Below are 22,610 nucleotides of genomic sequence, written 5' to 3' on the forward strand. Positions count from 1 at the left end.
AATACAATTAAAGGAAACATTAGGACAGGGTACAGGGATGTGTTTAAACCACTACTTGCCCCCTTAAACCACAAACTGTCCACAGCCAATTTCTGCAAACCCAGACGCTGGATGATTTTGAGCTATTATTTCTCAGCTTATGAGGAGAATAAAAGGATAGTGTGTGTGTGTGTAACACAAACATGGTTTCATGAAAGATCACAGGAAATACAAGGTATTTCTCATTCTTCTGTGCTAACAATATGGGGTTCAAATATAAAAGAACGCCTAAAGCAAGCTAAATAACCTGCCTCAAGTCGTTTTAATTAAGCTCTCAAAGGAGAACGCGGTTCCAGTAAAGGTTGAAGAAGAATTCCAGAATAATTTATGGAGGGAGGAAGGTGCTTCTCTTTTGGGGGTGGGGGGGCAAAAGAAGACACGTTCCCACCCTCAAAATTATTACAGAATAACTCCATAGCCTGGAATGATCGGCATTCTAGCCCAACCCATTCGAAGTGCACCTGTTCGGGAAAGGCGACGGAGCAAGGACGATTCCACTGGTAAGCAAGTGCCCCTAAATCGTCCTCCCCAGCGGCCATCACTCACCTGCCTGGAGCCCTAAATTGCTGCCCAAGTTAAGTCCAGGCTGTGTACAACAGAGGCCTCTCTTGTCACTAGGCAACCACATTTTCTCGCTCATTGCCAAGCCCTAGCCAACCAGCGGAGGCGAAGCTACAGCGTGATAGCACGTGACCTGGCTCCACTGTGAGGAGAGATGATTGTTCCTCCCTCCCCTCCCCCTCCACGCCCGCCCGCCTCAGCGGAATTTTCATAGAGTTGCAAGATGGTCCCGTCGGGATGTCGGCACAGGCCGAATACTATGACGCGCTTTTTTTTGGGTGGGGGTGGGAGGGGGATGTTTTTATTTTTTTGGTCTTAAGCAGAGGTCTTCAAACTTGGCAGTTATAAGACTTGAAGCTGCCAAGTTTGGGGATCCCTGGTCTTAAGGGTGGTTTGTTGCTCTTTATTGAGGCAAAGGTGTCTTGTTGCAATTAATGCCAAGGACTGCAGTTTCATGGAATATAGTGCGGCTTGGGCTTCAAGCAAGGGGTTTTAAACATGGCTGGAGTTTGCACTGTGTTTTTAGGGAAGAAAAATCTCAATTGGCTTCAGAGAAGCTGTAATTAATTAAATGTAAACGTCTGGGTCCACTCTCTTTTAGTGCACACATTCTTCGAATTTTACTTACCTCAGTCAGATTTACTTTGGACTAAGCGTAGATTTAATTGCACCTGTCATCAGTTTGTATTGATTGGATTTAATTCTGGTACACAAGGCAGACAAGCCATCTTTGGAGGTGGGTGGCATTTTGCCTGTTTTATGAAACAAAATGTAATCTTTTCTGATAAAGTTAAAATAAATGCTATCCATAATAGTTAATAAGAGTCAAATTTTACAAATCTGCCATTGTAACTGTAGTAAAACTTACATTTAAATATGCTTTATGTATAAAAATAATGAAGGCATACAGGTAGTCCTCGATTTACAACAGTTTGCTTAGTGACAGTTCAGTTACAATGGCACTGAAAAAAGTGACTTATGACCATTTTTCACATGACCATTGCAGCATTCCTGGGATCAAAATTCAGCTCCTTGGCAACTGACTCATATTTGTGATAGTTGCAGTGCCCTGGAGTCATGTGATCACATTTTCCAACGTTCTAACTAGCAAAGTCAATGGGGAAACCAGATTAATTTAACAACCATGTTACTAACTTAACAACTGCAGTGATTCACCTAACAACTGTGGCAAGAAAGGTCGTAAAATGGGGCAAAACTCACTTAACAAATTTTTTACTTAGCAACATAAATTTTGGGCTTAATTGTAGTTGTAAGTTGAGTACTACCTATAATTACTATGAAGTAGGAAAGCAATAGAAAGGCTACTAAACATTTACAAAGTGGGGGTAGCATGTATAATACTAGAAACAGAATGAGTAGCATTCTAGAAGTTTGTAGCATTCTCTGATTTGCTTACAGTTTCATGATTAAAATGAATAAAATAATTTTGTCTACAGATGTAAAAACTACAGACTCAATTATTGAGATTTTGCCTCAGCTTCCAATATTTGGAAGATTAATTTGTCTTTTTTCTCTTGGTATATACCAGCTGATACATATTCAAGATGATGCCATTGTTTTAGACTCTTAGCAACAGCATATTCAAGATAAAGTAATATGAAATTTATCATTGTGAGTCATACTTAGTAGCTATGAACTCAGTGCTTAAACTGATTTACAGGACTTTTTGAATGGATCAATTCATTGTATTTCAGCAAGATTATGAATATAGTTGTCTTTTAGAAGACATTTAAGAGAAAGTATCATTTAACATAGTTGCTTGTTGCATATGCTATACCACATTACATTGAATTTACTTCTTTACATTGAATTTACTTCATTACTTCTCTTCTCTCTGTATACCAATGACTGCATCTCCAATGATCCATCTGTTAAGCTACTGAAGTTCGCAGATGACACAACAGTGATTGGTCTCATTCGAGACAATGACGAATCCGCATATAGACGAGAGGTCGAACGACTAGCCTTGTGGTGCAACCAAAACAATCTGGAACTGAACACACTCAAAACCGTAGAAATGGTGGTAGACTTTAGGAAAAACCCTTCCATACTTCCACCTCTCACAATACTTGACAACACAGTATCAACAGTAGAAACCTTCAAATTTCTGGGTTCTATCATATCGCAAGATCTCAAATGGACAGCTAACATCAAAAACATCATTAAAAAGGACAACAAAGAATGTTCTTTCTCGCCAACTCAGTAAGCTCAAACTGGCCAAGGAGCTGCTGATCCAATTCTACAGAGGAATTATTGAGTCTGTCATTTGCACCTCTATAACTGTCTGGTTCGGTTCTGCAACCCAACAAGAAAAACACAGACTTCAGAGGATAATTAGAACTGCAGATAAAATAATTGCTACCAACCTGCCTTCCATTGAGGACCTGTATACTGCACGAATCAAGAAGAGGGCCGTGAAAATATTTGCAGATCCCTCGCATCCTGGACATAAACTGTTTCAACTCCTACCCTCAAAACGACGCTATAGAGCATTGCACACCAGAACAACTAGACACAAGAACAGTTTTTTCCCGAAGGCCATCACTCTGCTAAACAAATAATTCCCTCAACACTGTCAGACTATTTACTGAATCTGCACTACTATTAATCGTTTCATAGTTCCCATCACCAATCTCTTTCCACTTATGACTGTATGACTATAACTTGTTGCTGGCAATCCTTATGATTTATATTGATATATTGATCATCAATTGTGTTGTAAATGTTGTACCTTGATGAACGTATCTTTTCTTTTATGTACACTGAGAGCATATGCACCAAGACAAATTCCTTGTGTGTCCAATCACACTTGGCCAATAAAATTCTATTCTATTCTATTCTATTCTATTCTATTTGCAAACCTGTAAATAAAGATACCAAAAAGACACTGACTGGACATATATTAAAGCAAAATTTAATTATTGTTTATTGAAGGTACAATCACCAATCACCAATTCCATTTGTACAATTCTGCCTGAGCAAAATTATTTGCCCATCCAAGCTACAAAAACTCTTTGGGGTATGTGAAGTGTCACTTCTATGCCACCAGATGTCACTTTTTTACATGTGTCTCCCATCCATATACTATAAAATGCATTGAAGAATTTTCTAGCAAATTCTTGTGGTTTCTTATCAATAAAGCCTTAGTTTATAATGCTTCTACAGGTTATTCACATTTATATTCTGGATTTAATATGTATCATCCAGCCATTTAGGAAGATCTTTCATGGATGCTATGAATCAAAGACATTTCAGCACTGGATTTCTCTGCAGCTCTAGGGATTCCTCTACTCTTTGTGATATCACACAGACCCTCTGTTTAGTGGCTGAGTTGGTTTTGAATAAAAGATAATTTTACTATTTACAGTGCTGAAGGTCTGCAAAACATGAGAATGTGTCCCAAGCTGCCTTCTGATTCTTTGTCTCCAACCAATTTTTCCTATTGTTGCATAGCTTCGGCTGCTTTATAATTACTCATCATTAGAAGCAAACATGTTGGGGAGGGGGAATTAGTAGGCAAAATACATACAACATTAATGAATGAACAAGGAGGCATTCTCTGAATGCCATTCTGTTCTTCTATTTGATACTGAAATGAACAACTGATTGGCTGTGAACTTAACTTTTCAAGATCAATAATGGGCTTGTCAGAGCTTAGGAAACAGGATGGAATTCATAAAAGGTTACACGTACAAAGCAACTGTACATTCTCTTTGTTGAGAAAACAAGTGACTACCTCCCCAGTGAATTAGTATTTGGTTAATAAGAGGATCAAGAATTCTCAGTCTAATGAACTAAAAAATAACTTGTGACTTTCTGTGACAACAAATTTTGAGGTACCCTAAACAGTGCACTAGAATTTTATGCCTGGATTTTGGGGATCTCAACTTCAATGGAAAATTGGATTTCTTACTTAATCATAGCCTTGCTTGTTTCAAAGAGAGCCTTTAATTTCACCTGGATCATCTCCAATACAGCTTTGATAATTGAGGCTGAAACTTAATATGTTCTGATCAGCTGCCCTCTATCTAGCTGCTGACTGGCATTACTGTTGATTGTTCTTCCTCTGAAGTTTACTTTTAAGGTTTTTTTTATTCTTTTGCAGGATTGGTATTCTGAGTCACTTTGCCTCCTCTCAGAACTGATCCTAGAAATCTGTACGTGATACTACTAGATAAAGTAGAAAAATGTGGGTTAGACAGCACCACCACCAGATGGATTCATAACTGGCTGATCAACCGCATGCAATGTGTAGTCCTCAATGGAACTATATCCACATGGAGGGAAGTATGCAGTGGAGTACCCCAAGGCTCTGTTTTAGGCCCAGTACTCTTCAACATCTTCATCAATTACTTGGACGAGAGGATAGATGCGGAACTCATCAAATTTGCAGATGACACTAAGCTGGCAGGAATAGCCAACACTCCAGAAGATAGGCTCAAGATACAGAAAGATCTTGGCAGACTTGAACATTGGGCACTATCTAACAAAATGAAATTCAACAGTGACAAAAGTAAGGTTCTACATTTAGGCCAAAAAAACAAAATGCACAGATACCGTATATGTGGTACATATCCTTCCCCTGCCACGCTCACCAAGCCACGCCAACAGAACTGGTAGTAAAAAAATTTGGATTTCACCACTGGTCTAACAGCAACTAAAATATTCTGTGAGCTCTTAGGGGCAGCATTTAATCACAGGGTCAGTTACTTCCATGTATATTGTTTATAGATGGTGCATTACAAAGAATGAGTTTGTACAAAGAATTGCAATAGAGACAATTTACATACACTTCTGTAAAGCCTTTGACTCAGTGGTACACGACAAACTTCTTCTAAAACTAAAATCCTACGGCATCTCCAGACCCCTCATAATTGGATAACTGCTTCCTGTCAACAGGCAACAAGTGGTCAAAATAGCCAGTGCCCTATCAAATCCTGCTCCTGTTAATAGCTGTGTCCCCCAAGGCAGTGTTCTAGGACCAACACTCTTCATATTATACATTAATGATCTCTCTGACCATATTATAAGTAACTGTGTTCTCTTTGCCGATGATGTTAAACTATTTAACACTACCAACAATTCTGCTACCCTTCAAAAAGACCTTGACTTTGTATCAGAATGGTCAAAAATTTGGCAACTCCAAATCTCAACCAACAAATGCTCTGTCTTACACATTGGAAAAAAGAATCAGAACACTAAATACAAGCTTGATGGACATGACCTTGTAGATGACCCTCATTCTGTCAAAGACCTTGGAGTTCTCATATCAAATGATCTAAGTGCCAAAGCCCACTGCAATTACATCGCCAAAAAGGCTTTAAGAGTTGTAAACTTAATCTTGCATAGCTTCTTCTCTGGAAAGATTCCACTACTAACTACAGCATACAAAACATTTGTTAGACCAATTCTCAATTACAGCTCATCTATCTGGAACCCACACTGCATTTCGGACATTAATACAATTGAGCGTATCCAGAAATATTTTACAAGAAGAGTCCTCCACTCCTTTGATCGCAACAAAATACCTATGCCACCAGACTTGAAATTCTGGTTTTAGAAAATTTAGAACTATGCTGCCTTAGGCATGACCTGAGCATAACTCATAAAATAATCTGCTATAATGTCCTTCCTGTCGAAGTCTACTTCAGCTTCAACCACAACAATACACAAGCACACAATAGATTCAAACTTAAAGTGAACCGCTCCAATCTTGATTGTAGAAAATATGACTTCAGTAACAGAGTTGTTAATGCCTGGAATGTACTACCTGACTCCGTGGTCTCATCCCAAAATCCCAAAAACTTTAACCTAAGACTGTCTAATGCTGACCTCACCCCATTCCTAAGAGGTCTGTAAGGGGCGTGCATAAGAGCACCAGCGTGCCTACTGTTCCTGTCCTAATGTTCCCTTTGGTTGTATTCATTTTGTGTGGTTATTTCATGCTTATACTTATATATATTGTTGTGTTTAACAAAATAAATAAAATTAAAAAAAATAAAAATAAAAATGAGGTGCCAGTTGCTTTTGTGAAAGTTCAACCTCACTGAACTTTATTGATATGAACTCAGGAGACTAGGGAGGAAAGAAAGGAAGCCAAAGGAGAAAAACAATTGCTACACACTATCTTGCAGTTTTGGACTTATCTAATTTCCTCCTATTTGCCCAACAAAAAAATGAATGTGATGTACTCCAAATGTTCTTGTTACAATAGCTCTGATAAGAAATAAATTACAACACAGTTTAGTTTATTGCACCTAAAATTCCTGTCTTTCAGTATACTTGTACAGAGGAAAGAAGTCCAGATCAAGGATACTGCTTATTGCTTAATCTTTTAAAGAGTATGTGCATCTTCAAAGGATCTTTCTCTCCTTTTCTGTCATTTTAGATTTTGCTCTATTGGCAGATCTGTTTTGTTTTGAGGGGTTAGAGATAGCTACTTTCATGGTGGTTGGATGAAAATATGGCAGTCAGCTTTTCTACATCAAACATTTTAATTGAGCTGTCTGCACAGAGAAGACGTTTCAGCCATATGCAGACTCATCTGAGGACTGACTTCCTGCAAACAAGAGATCAGGGAACACCATTTACTGTAAAAAGTGATTACAAGTTTGTTGCAAAGCAATCTTAACAATTGATTTTATTTGGCTGGGCTACAAAATCTAAATGGGGGTGGGGGAATGGAAAGTGCAGTTGAAGTCATAGTTGCTCATTAAATTGAATCAAAGTGAAATTTGAAACAACCAAATTGGGAGAAATTGGCTCTGGAAGATCCCACAATTTAATTTGCCATCAGAATTAATCTTAAGGTAATATTAAGCTAGAACTATATATAAACACTTTTTTGAGATTTGGTACCAATTCCAGAAAAAGGGAACAGTTGCACCAAAGAGTTTCAAAAGTTATTGTAGTTGACTCTCACTGATAGCAATAGCACTTAGACTTATATACTGCTTCACGGCGTTTTACAGCCCCCTCTAAGTGGTTTGCAGAATCAGCACATTGTCCTCAACAATCTGGAACCTCATTTTATTGACCTCAGAAGGATGGAAGAATGGAAGGATGAAAGGCCGACTTGGATGGAAGGATGAATCAACCTTCAGCAGGTGAGAATCAAACTGCTAAACTGCTGCCAAATCGGCAGTCAGCAGAAATATCCTGCAATTCTTGACAGTATGAACAATTAACCAATGGAACAACTTGCTACCTAGAGTTGTGGGTGCACCATTGCTGGAGGTTTTCAAGAAAGGATTGGACAACCATTTATCCAGGAGGTCATAAGTTCTCCTGCCATGGGCAGGAGTTGGACTAGAAGACCTTCAAGATCCTTTCCACTCCTATGAGAAGTTCTACTTCAGAACTTTTGCTACTGTTTTAAGTAGAAGAAATTCCAACTAAAGTTTGGCAGATCCACCACAAATGGGCGTCCTCTTCAAGTCCTAGAACAATATTGGTGAACCTTTTTTCCTTAGTGTGACAAAAATTCAGAAAATGCCTAACTTGTCTCTGCTGGTGTGTCACATGCTCTGAACAAAAAAAAAACATGTTTACATATTCATTTATTTTTTAAAAATACAGTCCAATTATGTGGGTGATCTGCCATGTGCCATTTATCCTCAGGCTGATGGCAGTGGGGTGGGGGTGGAGCGCTCTCATTAATGTTTTCAGTAACTAGAAAGTTTTTTAAATAAATGTTTCTATTTCTTGAAGTAAAAAAGCAAGCTATGAATTAGGTATGAATAGACTCATACAAACTGGTTCAAAGCTGCCAAGACACTGACTTGACCTTTAGTGACCTGAAAACCTATTACTATGAAAAAAACCACACTTCCAGAATATTTAAGTAATCATTAATGAGATCATACTAAGAAACCATAGGATGTTACATGTTACATACTAGAGCTACTGCATGTGTACACTATGTCAGAGATGTGTCAAATGGTTTTAACCAATGAAATAACTCATTCCAAATGCAATATGTTTGAACTGTAGGTAGAGGAATTCTCCATCTTTAAAAGCTGCTTCTCTTTTGTCTGAGTGGACAGTGAGGTGCCTTTCCACCTTGGAGTCTGTTTGGGCAAGGCACACTTGGATCTGCCAATGTTTAAGGCTAACAAGGTGTTCTTGTCTTTCTTTTGACAGGCCTCTGCAGCCTACCCAGGTCTGCTTCAAATCGCATGAACCCTTTGTTCCTGAAGTGGCTCAGAGAACACTCTCTGCAGCTTCTGAAAATTCCCCGAAAGCACGCCACTTTGTTATGAATTTTTATTTTATTTTGTCACAACAATATATATAAGCATATGCATGAAATAATTATACAATATATAAACATATAAATGAGCATAAGTATGTAATAACTATATTAATTGGATATAATGAAAGGAAGCAATAGGATAGGAACGGTAGGCACATATGTGCTCTTATGCACGCCCCTTACAGAGACCTCTTAGGAATGGGGTGAGGTCAATAGTAGACAGCTTTTGGTTAAAGCTTTGGGGATTTTGGGAAGAGACCACAGAGTCAGGTAGTGTATTCCAAGCATTAACAACTCTGTTACTGACGTCATATTTTCTGCATTCAAGATTGGAGTGGTTAACATTAAGTTTAAAAATCTATTGTGTGCTCTTGTATTGTTGCAATTGAAGCTGAAGTAGTCTTCAACAGGAAGGACATTGTAATGGATGATTCTATGAGTTAAACTCAGGTCATGTCGAAGGCGGCAATAATAAATTTCATAATAATAAATTTCAGAGGTTGCACCAGAACACACCTCTCTCATGTGACTTCCAGAGGCCGCATGACAGCAGGCCTCTGACCCTCTGAAATTTGCATTTGCACAAAAATGGGGCGTGCTTTCAAGAATAGTTGTTGTCAGTTGATAGTGAATGCTGTATGTCACCCAAAATGTTGTGGTGTGTTACCTTTCACACACATCACTAACTGAGAGCCATTTTAGGGAGGAGCTGCAGAATTTGTTTTAAAGAAGGGCCGGCCACACTATGCTTTTGGATGCTAGCCTGGGGAAAGCAATGGAATAAATAGTGAATGTGACCATAGGAAAAAAATTACATCAGGTGACATTGCATTATGTTTCATGTAGAATGTAAATATATTTATTGTATATGAATATAGTTCAAATAGAGCCTAGCAGATATTTGAAGGGATATCTGTGCAAACTGTACTTTTGTATACCTCTGCAAAATAAAAAGCACCCCACATCAGTTTGGCAGGGCAGAGAAGTTGCATTACTTCACTCAGCAAAGTAACTTCTGCACATATACAGCTTATATGTTGGTGCTGGTATTCCCAAAGTGGATGAACCAAGCTGAAGCAAAGTGACATGCTTTTGTAAGGTCCTTTACCACACTGGGGCAACATTATACATTATTATAAGCAAAGGCTCTTTTTCAGGCAGATTACAAATCTGTACACCCACAAGTAAAATTATGATTATAAGCACAGTTCAACATTTTCTCTATTCTAACAAGTGAAACATGATTGTTTAAAAAACAGAAATGGCAGGTAATATTTAGAGAGATTTGAGCTAGAGCAAAGGTAGAAATCTTTGGTAGCCAGAAGCTGCGTTTAACATTTTGTGTTAGCCTGAAAGTCACAGTTAATGCAATTATACAAACGTGAATGATGATTATGTGCCATCAAGTCTATTATAGGACTTGCACTACAGGTTTCCTGTTTTGAAATGATGACAGATTATTCCACAAATTCTCAGAGATAATGGTCTGAGGCAACTCTGGTAGTTGCAAAAAGAGCCCTTAGGGTACATAGGTAGCCTGAAGCCGCAGGTGACCCATTTCTGTTGGAGCTGATAAAAAAACACAAACATAATCTATTTAATACAGCTTTTCTCTCATCCATTGCTGATTAATTGAGTTTGTTTTTATTCCATGCTTTCTGCAAGATTTCTCAGACTGGTGAAGCCTAGAGTACCTCTGGTCCTGTTTTTCTGAGAGAAGTCCTAATATCTCACTAATTTTTCATTTCCTATTCAAAAGGGAATAATCAAGCTGAATTATTAGTGAGATGTAATTGCTAGGTTAAAACAGCAACAATACAAAAAGTCTAAACAGACAATTAATAAATGAACAAAGCAGCATCAGCATCTGGCAAGAAAGTTTCCAACAGGGGGCTGTGCTTTTTGAGGCAGCTCATTCTGCATGGAATGGAACAATGCTTTGAAACAATAATTGCTGCTTAGCAGGCAGCACACAGCCACTGTGGTGGCCAGTCCTGCTAAAAATACCAGCAGCTTGGTCTTTCTGCTTTAGTTGAGTTCAGTAGAACAGCAACACCTGTCTACTGCTAGTGGTGGTATTATCCAAGCTCCTGAACTCCAAGCATTTTCGATTTTAGAAGAGAATATATGCAACTTTGGATTGAAGTATAGAGTCCAAGCTCTCTGAGTTTGGTTGTTTGCTTGCAGACATTTCATTATCTGACAAGGTTATATTATTTAGTCAGGTAATGAAACATCCGGAAGCAAGCAACCAAGTTTGGGGAGCAAAAAAGACTTCCCATTTCCCATTTCTCCCCAATTCTATAGAAATAATTCAGTGCCTCTTTGTTCATTTTTTTAATGTACACACATTTGTTTCTGTGCTTGCTTTATTTTGGTGTTGATGGAAATCTGGGGCTAAGAATACAAGTATCTTCAAGGATGAAGATAAATTTTGGTTTGAAACAATTTCATGGGCCTTGTCATGAAAAAACTTGCATACGTTTGTCATCTTTTATTAACCATACAGTGTGGTACAAACAAAGCAGTAGTCAGAATGACCTAACAGAATTCTAGCAGTGGGATGATATCATGGCTCAGTAGCAGAAAACTCCTTTGTTCTTTAGCAGCTTTAGCAACCTTGAGGAGCTGCTGTTTAGCAGAACAAATTCTCTTTGGCTAGATCTCCAAGGCACCATTCTGCATCCTACCTATGAGGAATGTTTTGCAAAACCATAAGTTTTTTTTTAAAAAATGCTTTATTTTCTATTTGGTTTGAAATTATTATAAAAATTAAAGTTGTACATTTATGCAAATTGCTTTGAGACCTAGCTCAATCAGCAGACAACTTACTTGTAAATAAACATGTTTAACTCTGCATATTACATTTTAATTAAACTAGGGACTTTTTAAAGGAAACCTGAGAATTGGGAGTGGCTGGGTGTTTGAGCTCAACTGCTCAGTAAAATGTGAAGACCTGGAGCTATCTGAAGAACTTGGTAGCCAGTGTTTGTCCAGTGTACACTACATTAGGTAGATTCTAAAATGTAATTAGTAGGTTGATCATAACATTTCTATTCCTCTTTGCAACTTTCTGTCTTAAAATCCAGTCCCAGTACAACAGAATATGTTAAAGCCCATTTTTAAAAACTGGTTTTAAATATCCAATAATCAGGAGTTTAGCTTTATGGATGGATAAATATGCATGCATGAACTAGTCTAAAAAAAAAAACAAGCTTTAAGTAGCTCTGTCAGCAGAGTGCATTGCGGGTTGTGGCAATGCATGAGGGAACCTTTCATAAAGCCAGATTCTCCATCCGGGGTTTGTTTTCGTTTTTGTTTCGGCACTCAAAAAGGAACCCGTCTAGGCCTCCTGCCACTGAGACGAAGCGGTTAAACGGGGCAGAGTTTAAAGGGGCAAGCAGCTCTTTCCCTGCTCTGTGATATGCCAGCAAGTGGGTGACGCAAGGGCTGGAGATTCCAACTCAACGCCCAAGGTGCACCTGCGTAAAACGCGCTAGCGGCGGAGGCACAGCCGTAAGAGTACTACCCAAGCAGCCGTCTCTTCTCCAGGCACCCGCCCAGTCTTCCCAGAGCGGTTCCTGCGGTAGCTGCCAGCAGTCACACGAACGCGCTCCCCGGCGGCCGCCCTTGCCGCCGCCTTCTTTCCTCTCTTCTTTTCCCTCCCCACCACCCCGCATCCTCCAGTTTTGACTGCTGAGCTAATCCGCCCTGCGACTTAGCTAGAATGTCGTCGCCGCCGCCGGATCTCCAGAGCTCCGAGGAGCATCGGGCTGGGGACGGGGCGGAAGATGACAGCACAGCCGGAGCGTCTCCAAGGCGCTGGGAAGGCGAAGGCGCGCAGGCACCGGCAGCGGCGTTCAGAGCCGCCGAGCAACCTCCGCCCGTTGCCATGGCAACTGCATCCACAGGTAAAAGGCGAGATACCGAAAGATGCTAAACAAAGGGCTGCACGTATCCTGCGCCTATTTCCAACGGCGCAGGATACAGGGCGGCGCAGAATAGGAGCCTCGGAAAGAGATGGAGAGGAAATTTGGTTTCCTTCCAAAGTTCCGTAGCACTCCTTCAAATTCATAATAGTTCATTTTAACCTTTAATACAAATTTTCAGTGCATTTTGAGGTGTAATGTTTTAGTTGGAAACATAAACATTCTCTCTGCTGTCCACTTTTGTGTGTTCTGTGAATGGATACAAGTCATTTCTGAGACATCAATGTGTAATTTACATTTTATTTAAATCTAGTTTAAATGTGGTGAGCTTTATTTGAGAGAACTGGCTTGCACTGAGTGCGGTATGTTTTGTTCCCCTGGGATATGGCTACTTTCCCTTTGCTCAAATGATTTTTATGTGTATTTCTTTTCTCTTTGACATGGTTGACAGTGTGTGCTAGATTTCTATAGACTGCATAGACTGTTGGTCTCTACTTCTATTCTGGACCTTGCAGATGGCCCTCCTCCAAGTCTGAAATTTAACATTTAAAGATTTGCTGTACATTTTTCATAGTAACAGAATTGTCTTTAACCAAAGGATTTTTTGTGCCTTAAATGTTTGTTCTGTTTTTAATTTCCACCTGCCAAGAAATGGTTTTATGTCCCTTATGCAATTTTGCAGTACTGAACTTGTGTGAAGCAAGTTGAGGAGTGGGAGTGGCTGGGAGAAATGATAGGACCCAGTCAGGCAATGAAATATCCATTCGCTACCTTAGGAACTATATTGATGGGCTGAGTTTTCCTCTCCCTGACCTCATTCTGCAAAAAATGTTTAACCGTGATGGAAATACACAACTAGCTATGCTGTGCTGAGCATCTACACATTGGAGAAGAAGCCCACAACATGGTTTTATAAAAAAATGATTTCCCTTTTCATCCATTCTTTGTGCTTATTCTGAATATAATAGTGTAGTAAAACCTATGCACGGATGTGGAGAGATGTTCAACTGTTGGATGAGAAGAATGGCCATGTAAGAGGCCAAATTAATTTGCTTTGAGTACAGAGGTTTTTTTAAAAAAATATGTTGTTTGGTAGGCTCTAATTAGAAATGAGATTCTGCAATGAAGAGGAAGGGGAGGTGACAAGTATATTAAAGAGAAAAGAGATCTTTAGATGGATTTCATGGAAGGCTAATTGCTAGAGGGTTGGGGATGGAAAGGCCAGAGAAAAAAAGGTCCAAATATCTAATGAATATTCCCTTGCATTAGGAAACCTGACACTATCAAAGCCTACAAGCTCATAGAAGCCAGGGGAGGTGGTTTTGTAATCTCAGCTTCAATCTCTACAATCTTTTTTTAATTTTGTTAATGCATTAAAATGTTATAAGGTCTTGCAGTACTTTAAAGACTAATAAATGTGTTTTTGGCACAAGGCTCTTTGCTATTTGTGCTGCAACAGATTAACACAACTACCTTTCATCCCAAAATGATTACTTTCATCCCTCTGATTAAAACTTTCTAAATGGATTCTAAAGAAAGCACTTAAAAGAGACTTATCTTTCAGTTCTTTTGGACATTGCTTCTTCAAAGCAATTCGTTTAATTTTTTTTATTATATATGAACTAAATCTAAAAACTGGAGATACAGGAGTAATTATTTCATTGCTTTTATTTAAATCAGTGTCTTTTTAAAAGCATCATAGTTTGTTGGTTGTATTTCTCTTTTACTTAGTCGTATGGTTATATGTTTACAGGATCAGAAGGTTGGGATGTTATTTATTGCTGTGATTTCTAGGCCTATAGCATTTAAAGCATGCATTCCAATTTCTCTAAGTACCATCAGGATGTATCAATGCTTGCTTGCATTTGGAAGAATATAATAAGCCAATCTGTTCCATACCCAAATGTAATATTAATGCATAGTAATAAAACTATGATTTCTAGTACCAGTTCAGAGCACATTGGAGTTGCACAGACAATAAATTTAAATAAATACTTTTTGTCTCTGGAGAAATGTTCATCTTTGTAAACAAACTTTTTTTTAAACTGCTTTTTGAAAGCATTTCATATGTGAGCTATCTCATGATATTTTTTTTTTTAATTTACATTTATATCCCGCCCTTTTCCGAAGACTCAGGGCGGCTTACAGTGTATAAGGCAATAGTCTCATTCTAATTGTATATTTACAAAGTCAACATGATGATGATGATGATGATGATGATGATGATGATGATGATGATAATAATAATAATAATAATAATAATAATAATAATAATAATAATAATAATAATAATAATATTTTAATTTATAGACCGCCCTTCTCCCGAAGGACTCAGGGCGGTGAACAGCCAGTTAAAATACAGGAAAACAAACAATATTAAAAACAACCCTTAAAAAACTCATTCAATTGGCCAAGACTAAAACACAATTACCCCCTATAAATTATTAAACATTTAAAACCCCAATTAGTCAGATTAAAATTTTTAAAAGATCAAGCCAGTCCAGCGAGGTGGAACAAATAGGTTTTAAGTTCACGGCGAAAGGTCCTAAGGTCAGATAATTGTCGAAGTCCAGGGGGAAGCTCGTTCCACAGGGTAGGAGCCCCCACAGAGAAGGCCCTCCCTCTGGGGGCCGCCAGTCGACATTGTTTGGCTGACAGCACCCTAAGGAGTCCCTCTCTGTGAGAACGCACTGGTCGCTGGGAGATTGAAGCCGGCAGAAGACGGTCCCGTAAATATCCCGGTCCTAAGCCATGGAGCGCTTTAAAGGTCATCACCAAAACCTTGAAGCGCACCCGGAAGACACAGGTAGCCAGTGCAGTCTGCGCAGGATAGGTGTTACATGGGAGCTACATACTGCTCCCTCAATAACCCGCGCAGCCGCATTCTGGACTAACTGGAGTCTCCGAGTGCTCTTCAAGGGGAGCCCCATGTAGAGAGCATTGCAGTAGTCCAGGTGCGATGTAACGAGAGCATGAGTGACCGTGCATAGGGCATCCCGGTCCAGGAAGGGATGCAACTGGCGGATCAGGCGAACCTGATAAAAAGCTCTCCTGGAGACGGTCGTCAAATGGTCTTCAAAAGACAACCGTCCATCCAGGAGCACGCCCAAGTTGCGCACCTTCTCCGTCAGGGCCAAAGACTCGCCCCCGACGGACAGCCGCATCTGCAGCTGACTGTACTGGGGTGCCGGCATCCACAGCCACTCCGTCTTGGAGGGATTAAGCTTGAGCCTGTTCCTCCCCATCCAGACCTGTACGGCTTCCAAACACTGGGACAGCACTTCGATAGCTTCGTTGGGGTGGCCTGGGGTGGAAAAGTACAGCTGAGTGTCATCAGCGTACAGCTGGTATCTCACCCCAAAACCACGGATGATCTCATCCAGCGGCTTCATATAGATGTTGAACAGGAGAGGCAGGAGGATCGACCCCTGCGGCACCCCACACAGGAGGCACTTCGGGGTCGATCTCTGCCCCCCTGTCAACACCGTCTGCGTCCGGTCAGAGAGGTAGGAGGAGAATCACTGATAAACGGTGCCTCCCACTCCCAACCCCTCTAGCCGGTGCAGCAGGATACCATGGTCGATGGTATCAAAAGCCGCTGAGAGGTCTAATAGGACCAGGGCAGAAGAGTAACCCTTACCCCTGGCCCTCCAGAGATCATCCACCAACGCGACCAAAGCCGTCTCAGTACTGTAACCAGGTCGGAAGCCGGACTGGAACGGGTCTAGATAGCCATATGCAAGGAGTGATGGTAATTCCAAACATTAAACCATTTTTTAAAGTACCGGATGTTGCTCTGAGCATAATAGTTTGAAATTATCCCTCAATAAATTTAGTAGTATTTAAAAGTAAATTTTCTTTCATACTGCAGCTCTAGTAAAGTAAATTATTCCATTACAGAGCTGATGATGATTACAATAATTTAGCAATTGTTTCTTAGCATTTTAGGATCAGAGTTGTATAGCTTTTACAAGCCAGTGTTTATTATTATTGCTTCACATTTATACTGGTTAAGGCAATGATGATTTTGTTATGGTTCACATTTAAAGCAGAATACAACTTCGCAAAAAAAATAATATATGCTGATAAATTTTTATAGAACAAATTCAGTAAACATGCAAAACTAAGTTGCAAATATACTTTCACTCTTTTGCTTTGACTTTTAAGTTGACTGTAGCATTATAATATGTTTTTCTCACTTTGAAAATCTCACTGTTAAGGAGTCTGGCTTCAATCCCCCAAACCTTTAACCAAAGACTATCTACTATTGACCTCACCCCATTCCTAAGAGGTCTGTAAGGGCCGTGCATAAGAACACCAGCGTGCCTACTGTTCCTGTCCTAATATTCCCTTTGATTGTATCCAATTCATATCGTTATTTCATGCTTATGCTTATATATATGCTTACATATTGTATAGTTATTTCTTGCTTATGCTTATATATACTGTTGTTACAAATAAATAAATAAATAAATAAATAAATAAATAAATATAAATTATCAAAGGATGGGATCAAGGCAAATTCTCTGTCACAATATTTGAGAGCCCTCACCATCAGTTGCAGCTTCATTATCTCCCTTGCTTTGCCCCTTGCCTGTGGGAAGTTGCAGAGCCTCCATTGTGCTTTTGGAGGACCTATTCTTTTTCATAAATATTTATGAAAAAATATATCCTTTTTTCATAAATATTCCATGCAGATCACAAGCCCAGAGCATCTAGATTGCATGCAGGAATTTCTAGTTTAAAGGCCCTAGTTAAACTGTTTTTTCCATAGTCATCAGTATCAACCGTCCAAGGTTTCATGGAATTATCCAAGTGGGTGATAAATGCTTGGGTGTCAAAAGGAGTTCACTAAGTGGCTGGGCATCAATAGATGTTTAATAGTTGTTAAAATTGATTGGGATCAATTAATCTGGGGGGGGGGACCATACACAGAATTATGAAGAAAAATATCTTTATTTTTAAAATAACTTTCTCAAGGGGAATGCATTTGGAAAGGACATTTAAAAGTACTGAATCACTAAAATAAGTTGTAAGGTTATAAAAAATATATTTGCTCCAGTTAGTAAGCAGGGAGTATGTTGTCAGCTTACTGTAGGGCCACTGCTTGTTTTTAGAATACTGGCTTAGCAGGTCCAAGGTCACATACTATATGATTTTTAATATTATATGTCTTGGCAATTCTTAAGTGTGACAGTATTAATGAACAGATGTGAAACACTGGAAAATATTTTAATATTTTCCAGATGTTTTCCTCAGTTTACAATTGAAAGCTTGGTGGTGTATGTCTGATATTACATCTCTGGAATTACACAAATCCATAATTATGTGAGTTCTTTAGAAATGTTGCAGGAAGATTTGCTTGGAATGTATTAAATATGTATTCCTGTTAAAATAGCATGTAGTTATTCTGATTAATATTGTTTCAACTGTGCATTTATTTCAAGAGCAGATCTCATTGCTCAAAAATAGGCAAACCCTTTACCACAAAGCAGCATTTCATGGTTTTATTTAGTGTTGCAGGAATCTCCCTCCACATTTTTTAAAATATAATTTTAAAGAATTTAAAATGATCAAAAATGCAATTTCACCCAAAAACTTGCATGACCTGGCTCATTCATGAGGTTTTAATCATGTTTAATTTTTAAAATTACATTTAAAAAAAAAAATTAAGTCCTAAACCCTATGTTTTGAGAATTTTGGCTGTGAAACAGAAAGTATCAGAGATTTATATAGGATTTCTCTCTGTTGCAATTTTATATCCAAAATCTAATGGAAAACTACTCGAAAAGCTTTCTCCTATGCATGTTCATATGATAAAAATTCACCCTCAGTACAAAAGTAAAGACCATGACAAATATGGGCAGTGTTGGGCTTCAGGGTTAGTAATTATGGTCTGCACAATATATTTCCCAACATTTCTGCAGCACTTGTGCCCGACATTTTTAGAGGCAAGGTGGTCTGCTATATAGATCACTGGCAACTGAGCAGGAATTGATTTGGTCCTCCCTTTGTAGCCTGGTGTCCTGATTTCTGAGATGGTTCCAATTGGTGTAGGTTGATAATTGATTGGTTCTTTGTTTGTACCCAATCCTAAAAGGTTGTTCTGATCGTGTTGGTTCCTGATTGGTCCATGCCAGCTTCTGAATGGTCATTCTTGGAATGTTGATTCCTGATTAGTTTGTTGTGTGGAGTTCTGGTTGATTAGTCTGAACAGATGAATGCTGGTTGTGTTCTTGTCCAGGCATGTTTCTCATTTGCTCATTTTGGGGAGGGATTCCGGTTGCTTCTGCTGTGGGGCAGGATCTTGCTGTGGTGAAATATTTTGTTAACTGTCAGACTTTTTCTTTCTTGTTGAAGCTGGGATGTTTGTAAATTTCAACCACTTTTTGTGCAGTTATATGTAATACAGTAGTTTGATGTTCTTGACAACACTCGGGTGTGTTGTTTTCTAAAATGGACTGCCACACAGATCTTTTAAATAAAATAAATAATTTTCTGATGTCTCCCTTGGAGAAGCCTTTTATAGGTCTCCATCATTAATAGTAAAATAATTGAAAATTAGTGACAGTCTTATTTGCTTGTATGTCCCATGGGATTATGTTTCCATGCTATGTGTGTTAATGTACCCCATAATAAAATTGCCTATCAGGAACTCTTGAAGAGCAGGCATCACCACACAAATGTAATTAATGTGTGACTTGATTTATGGGACTGTGCTGTTCTTAAATTTTAATCAAAATTCTAAGAAATGTTGAGGAGTTGACATCTATTCCTTACATATGCTGTAACTGTTACAGAATTAATAAAAAAATGCATTTGCCTAATAAAACAAAAAGATAGGAGACACTCCTAAAACATATCTGATCCCTTTTTTTTTAGAAAATGGAAATTTCAAGCATAGATTCATCTTCTCTCACCTTCTTCCCTCCTCCCACCACAGTGAGCATTTATTTATTCGAAATGAGAGACAAAAATAATAAAAAGCAGTGTCAGATTGGTCATGCAATTTCCAGAGATTCTCTGCCAGCAACACAGAGATGCTAGATAATTTTCTCTGTGTCATGCTACTTATTATACCATCTGTACTTCAACATTCACAATACTTGTATATATGTGCTTCATTTTTGGGAAAACTGATTTTTTAAAGTGCATTTTTATATGAGCTGTTAGCTTGTATGAATTCTACTAGAGAATTCTTACACAATACTGAATCAAAATACGCTTTGCTTTGGATGGCTTAGTTTATTCTATGAACTCAGCCATTGTACATTGAAAATGTAAATATCATTCCTTTTGACCAAGGGATTGGGTATATACTGTAGCACCAATTAAGCCATAGGCTTAATTGTTTGTCACCCTAATGTCTAAACAACATGTTTGTGGGAACTTGGATAGGCATTCTGCAATTAGCAGGAACCAGCATGAGTTTGTTGCAGGCAAAATATAGCAGCCTAACTCTCCCTCTTTCACAATATTATTAGCTTAGTAGATCAGGGAATGCAATAAATGTAATGCACCTGGATCTCAGAAAAGCCTTCAATAGAGAGCCTCTATTTATAGAATGATTAAATATATGTTGGATGATGTCATTTTAAATGGCCTTAGAGTTAGCTGATGGATTCTGCCCACAGATTGCTTGGAATGGCCCCACTTCAACTTGGACAGAAGTATTGAGTGGAATGCTACAGGCTCTCTCATAGGTCCTGTGTGGCTCAACATTTTTGTCAGTTACTTGAATGAGGGAGATGAAGAGACACTTGCAAAGGTAGGAGGCATGACTAATACAGTAGATTAAAAAAAGATTTGAAAAGATTTAGATAAGTCAGCAGTGGCTGAAAGGAATAGGATGGAATTTAATAGGAAGAAATGTAAAGTTCTTCATTAGGATAGGGAAATTTAAAGCACATTTATAGGATAGGGAAAGATTGGGTTGGCAGGGGTACGTGAAAGGGAGTTGGATACCTTATTTAAATATTGGAGCATGAGTTAACAATGTGATACACCTTCTACAAAGAAACACAGATCCCATGAAGTACCGGTAATTGTTTTGCTCTACTCTGATCTAGCTAGGCCTGAGGATTGTGTCCAGTTCTGGATACTAAAGTAAGAAAGAAAAAGGCAGTGATAAATTTGAATGAGTTTAGAGGCGGTCTGTCCAGATGGTAAAACCAAACCCATTGAAGAACAGTTGTAACTGAGGCCCAGTTGCCAAGTGTCAGACATGATAGAATGGATAATATCATCATGATCATGACCACCATCACCATCATCATCATGATAGCAGCCTTCAAATATCTGAAAGGTTCTTACACAGCACTCTTATACATTATTTCTCCAAAGGAGGAACTCACTGCACAAACTGTCAGGAATTGGAATAAGATACTACACAAAGTAGAATATATTTTCTTCCACTGAAGGTCTTCAAGCAGAGGTTGGCTGATCATCTGTTCAAAACAATGTAGTGATCCTGCACTCAGTTAGGGGATTACACTAGATGACGTCTAAAATACTTTCCGTTCCTATAAATTTAGGATTCTATTTTTGCTCCTACAGTTTATTTTATTTATTTGTCAAACACAACAGTATATATAAGTATAAGCATGAAATAATCATACGAATTGGATACAATCAAAGGGAACATTAGGACAGGAACGGTAGGCACGCTGGTGCTCTTATGCTTACAGACCTCTTAGAAATGGGGTGAGATCAATAGTAGATAGTCTTTGGTTAAAGCTTTGGGGATTTTGGGAAGAGACCACAGAGTCAGGTAGTGCATTGCAGGCATTAACAACTCTGTTACTGAAGTCATATTTTCTATAATCAAGATTGGAGCAGTTCGCATTAAGTTTAAATCTATTGTGTGCTCGTGTATTGTGATTGAAGCTGAAGTAGTCTTCGACAGGAAGGACATTGTAGCAGATGATTTTATGAGTTATACTCAGGTCATGCCGAAGGCGGTGGAGTTCTAATTTTTCTAAACCCAGGATTTCAAGTCTGGTGGCATAAGGTATTTTGTTGTGATCAGAGGAGTGGAGAACTCTTCTTGTAAAATATTTCTGGACACGGTCAATTGTATTAATGTCCGAAATGAGGTGTGGGTTCCAGACAGGCGAGCTGTATTCGAGAATTGATCTAGCAAATGTTTTGTATGCTCTGGTTAGTAGTGTAATCTTTCTGAGAAGAAGCTACGCAACATTAAGTTTACAACTCTTAAAGCCTTTTTAGCGATGTAGTTGCAGTGGGCTTTGGCACTTAGATCATATGAAAACTCCAAGGTCTGTGACGGAGTGAGGGTCATCTACAAGGTAATGTCCATCGAGTTTGTATTTAGTGTTCTGATTCTTTTTTCCAATGTGTAAGACATAGCATTTGCTGGTTGAGATTTGGAGTTGCCAAATTTTTGACCATTCCGACACAAAGTCAAGGTCTTTTTGAAGAGTAGCCGCATTGTTGGTAGTTTTAAATAGTTTAACATCATCGGCGAAGAGAACACAATTGCTTATAATATGGTCACAGAGGTCGTTAATGTATAAATATACTGTATAAAAATGTATACTATGTTTTTATAATAATATATGTTGTAGTCTATCTTTCATGATGTGCAGCCCCTGAAGATCAGTTTACAGAGGAGAAATCAGATGTTTGTACACAAATGCATATGGGCCAACAGAAGTTCTGATGACCCCTAGATAGTAGCAGAGCTATAAACTTTAGTTCTCTGGTTCTTTAGTGGTGGTGGTGGTTTTAATTTTTGCTTGTGTGATATGATAGCTCTAATAAACACCCAATAAGATGAAAAATGT

General features: G+C 38.7%; 1 protein-coding gene across 2 annotated transcripts in view; it reads left to right on the forward strand.

Moving 5' to 3' along the window:
• Positions 1–12,390: 12,390 nt before the first annotated feature.
• Positions 12,391–22,610, forward strand: part of RTN1 (reticulon 1) — a 141,790-nt gene continuing 131,570 nt past the window's right edge. For both annotated transcript variants that reach the window (XM_058162951.1, XM_058162949.1), the window contains exon 1: positions 12,391–12,786. In XM_058162951.1, coding sequence (XP_058018934.1) covers positions 12,603–12,786 — 184 coding nt within the window. In that variant the 5' untranslated portion in view covers positions 12,391–12,602. The remainder of the gene's footprint in view (positions 12,787–22,610) is intronic.

The sequence above is a fragment of the Ahaetulla prasina genome, chromosome 1 (genome assembly GCF_028640845.1).
Source record: "Ahaetulla prasina isolate Xishuangbanna chromosome 1, ASM2864084v1, whole genome shotgun sequence".
Taxonomy (NCBI): domain Eukaryota; kingdom Metazoa; phylum Chordata; class Lepidosauria; order Squamata; family Colubridae; genus Ahaetulla; species Ahaetulla prasina.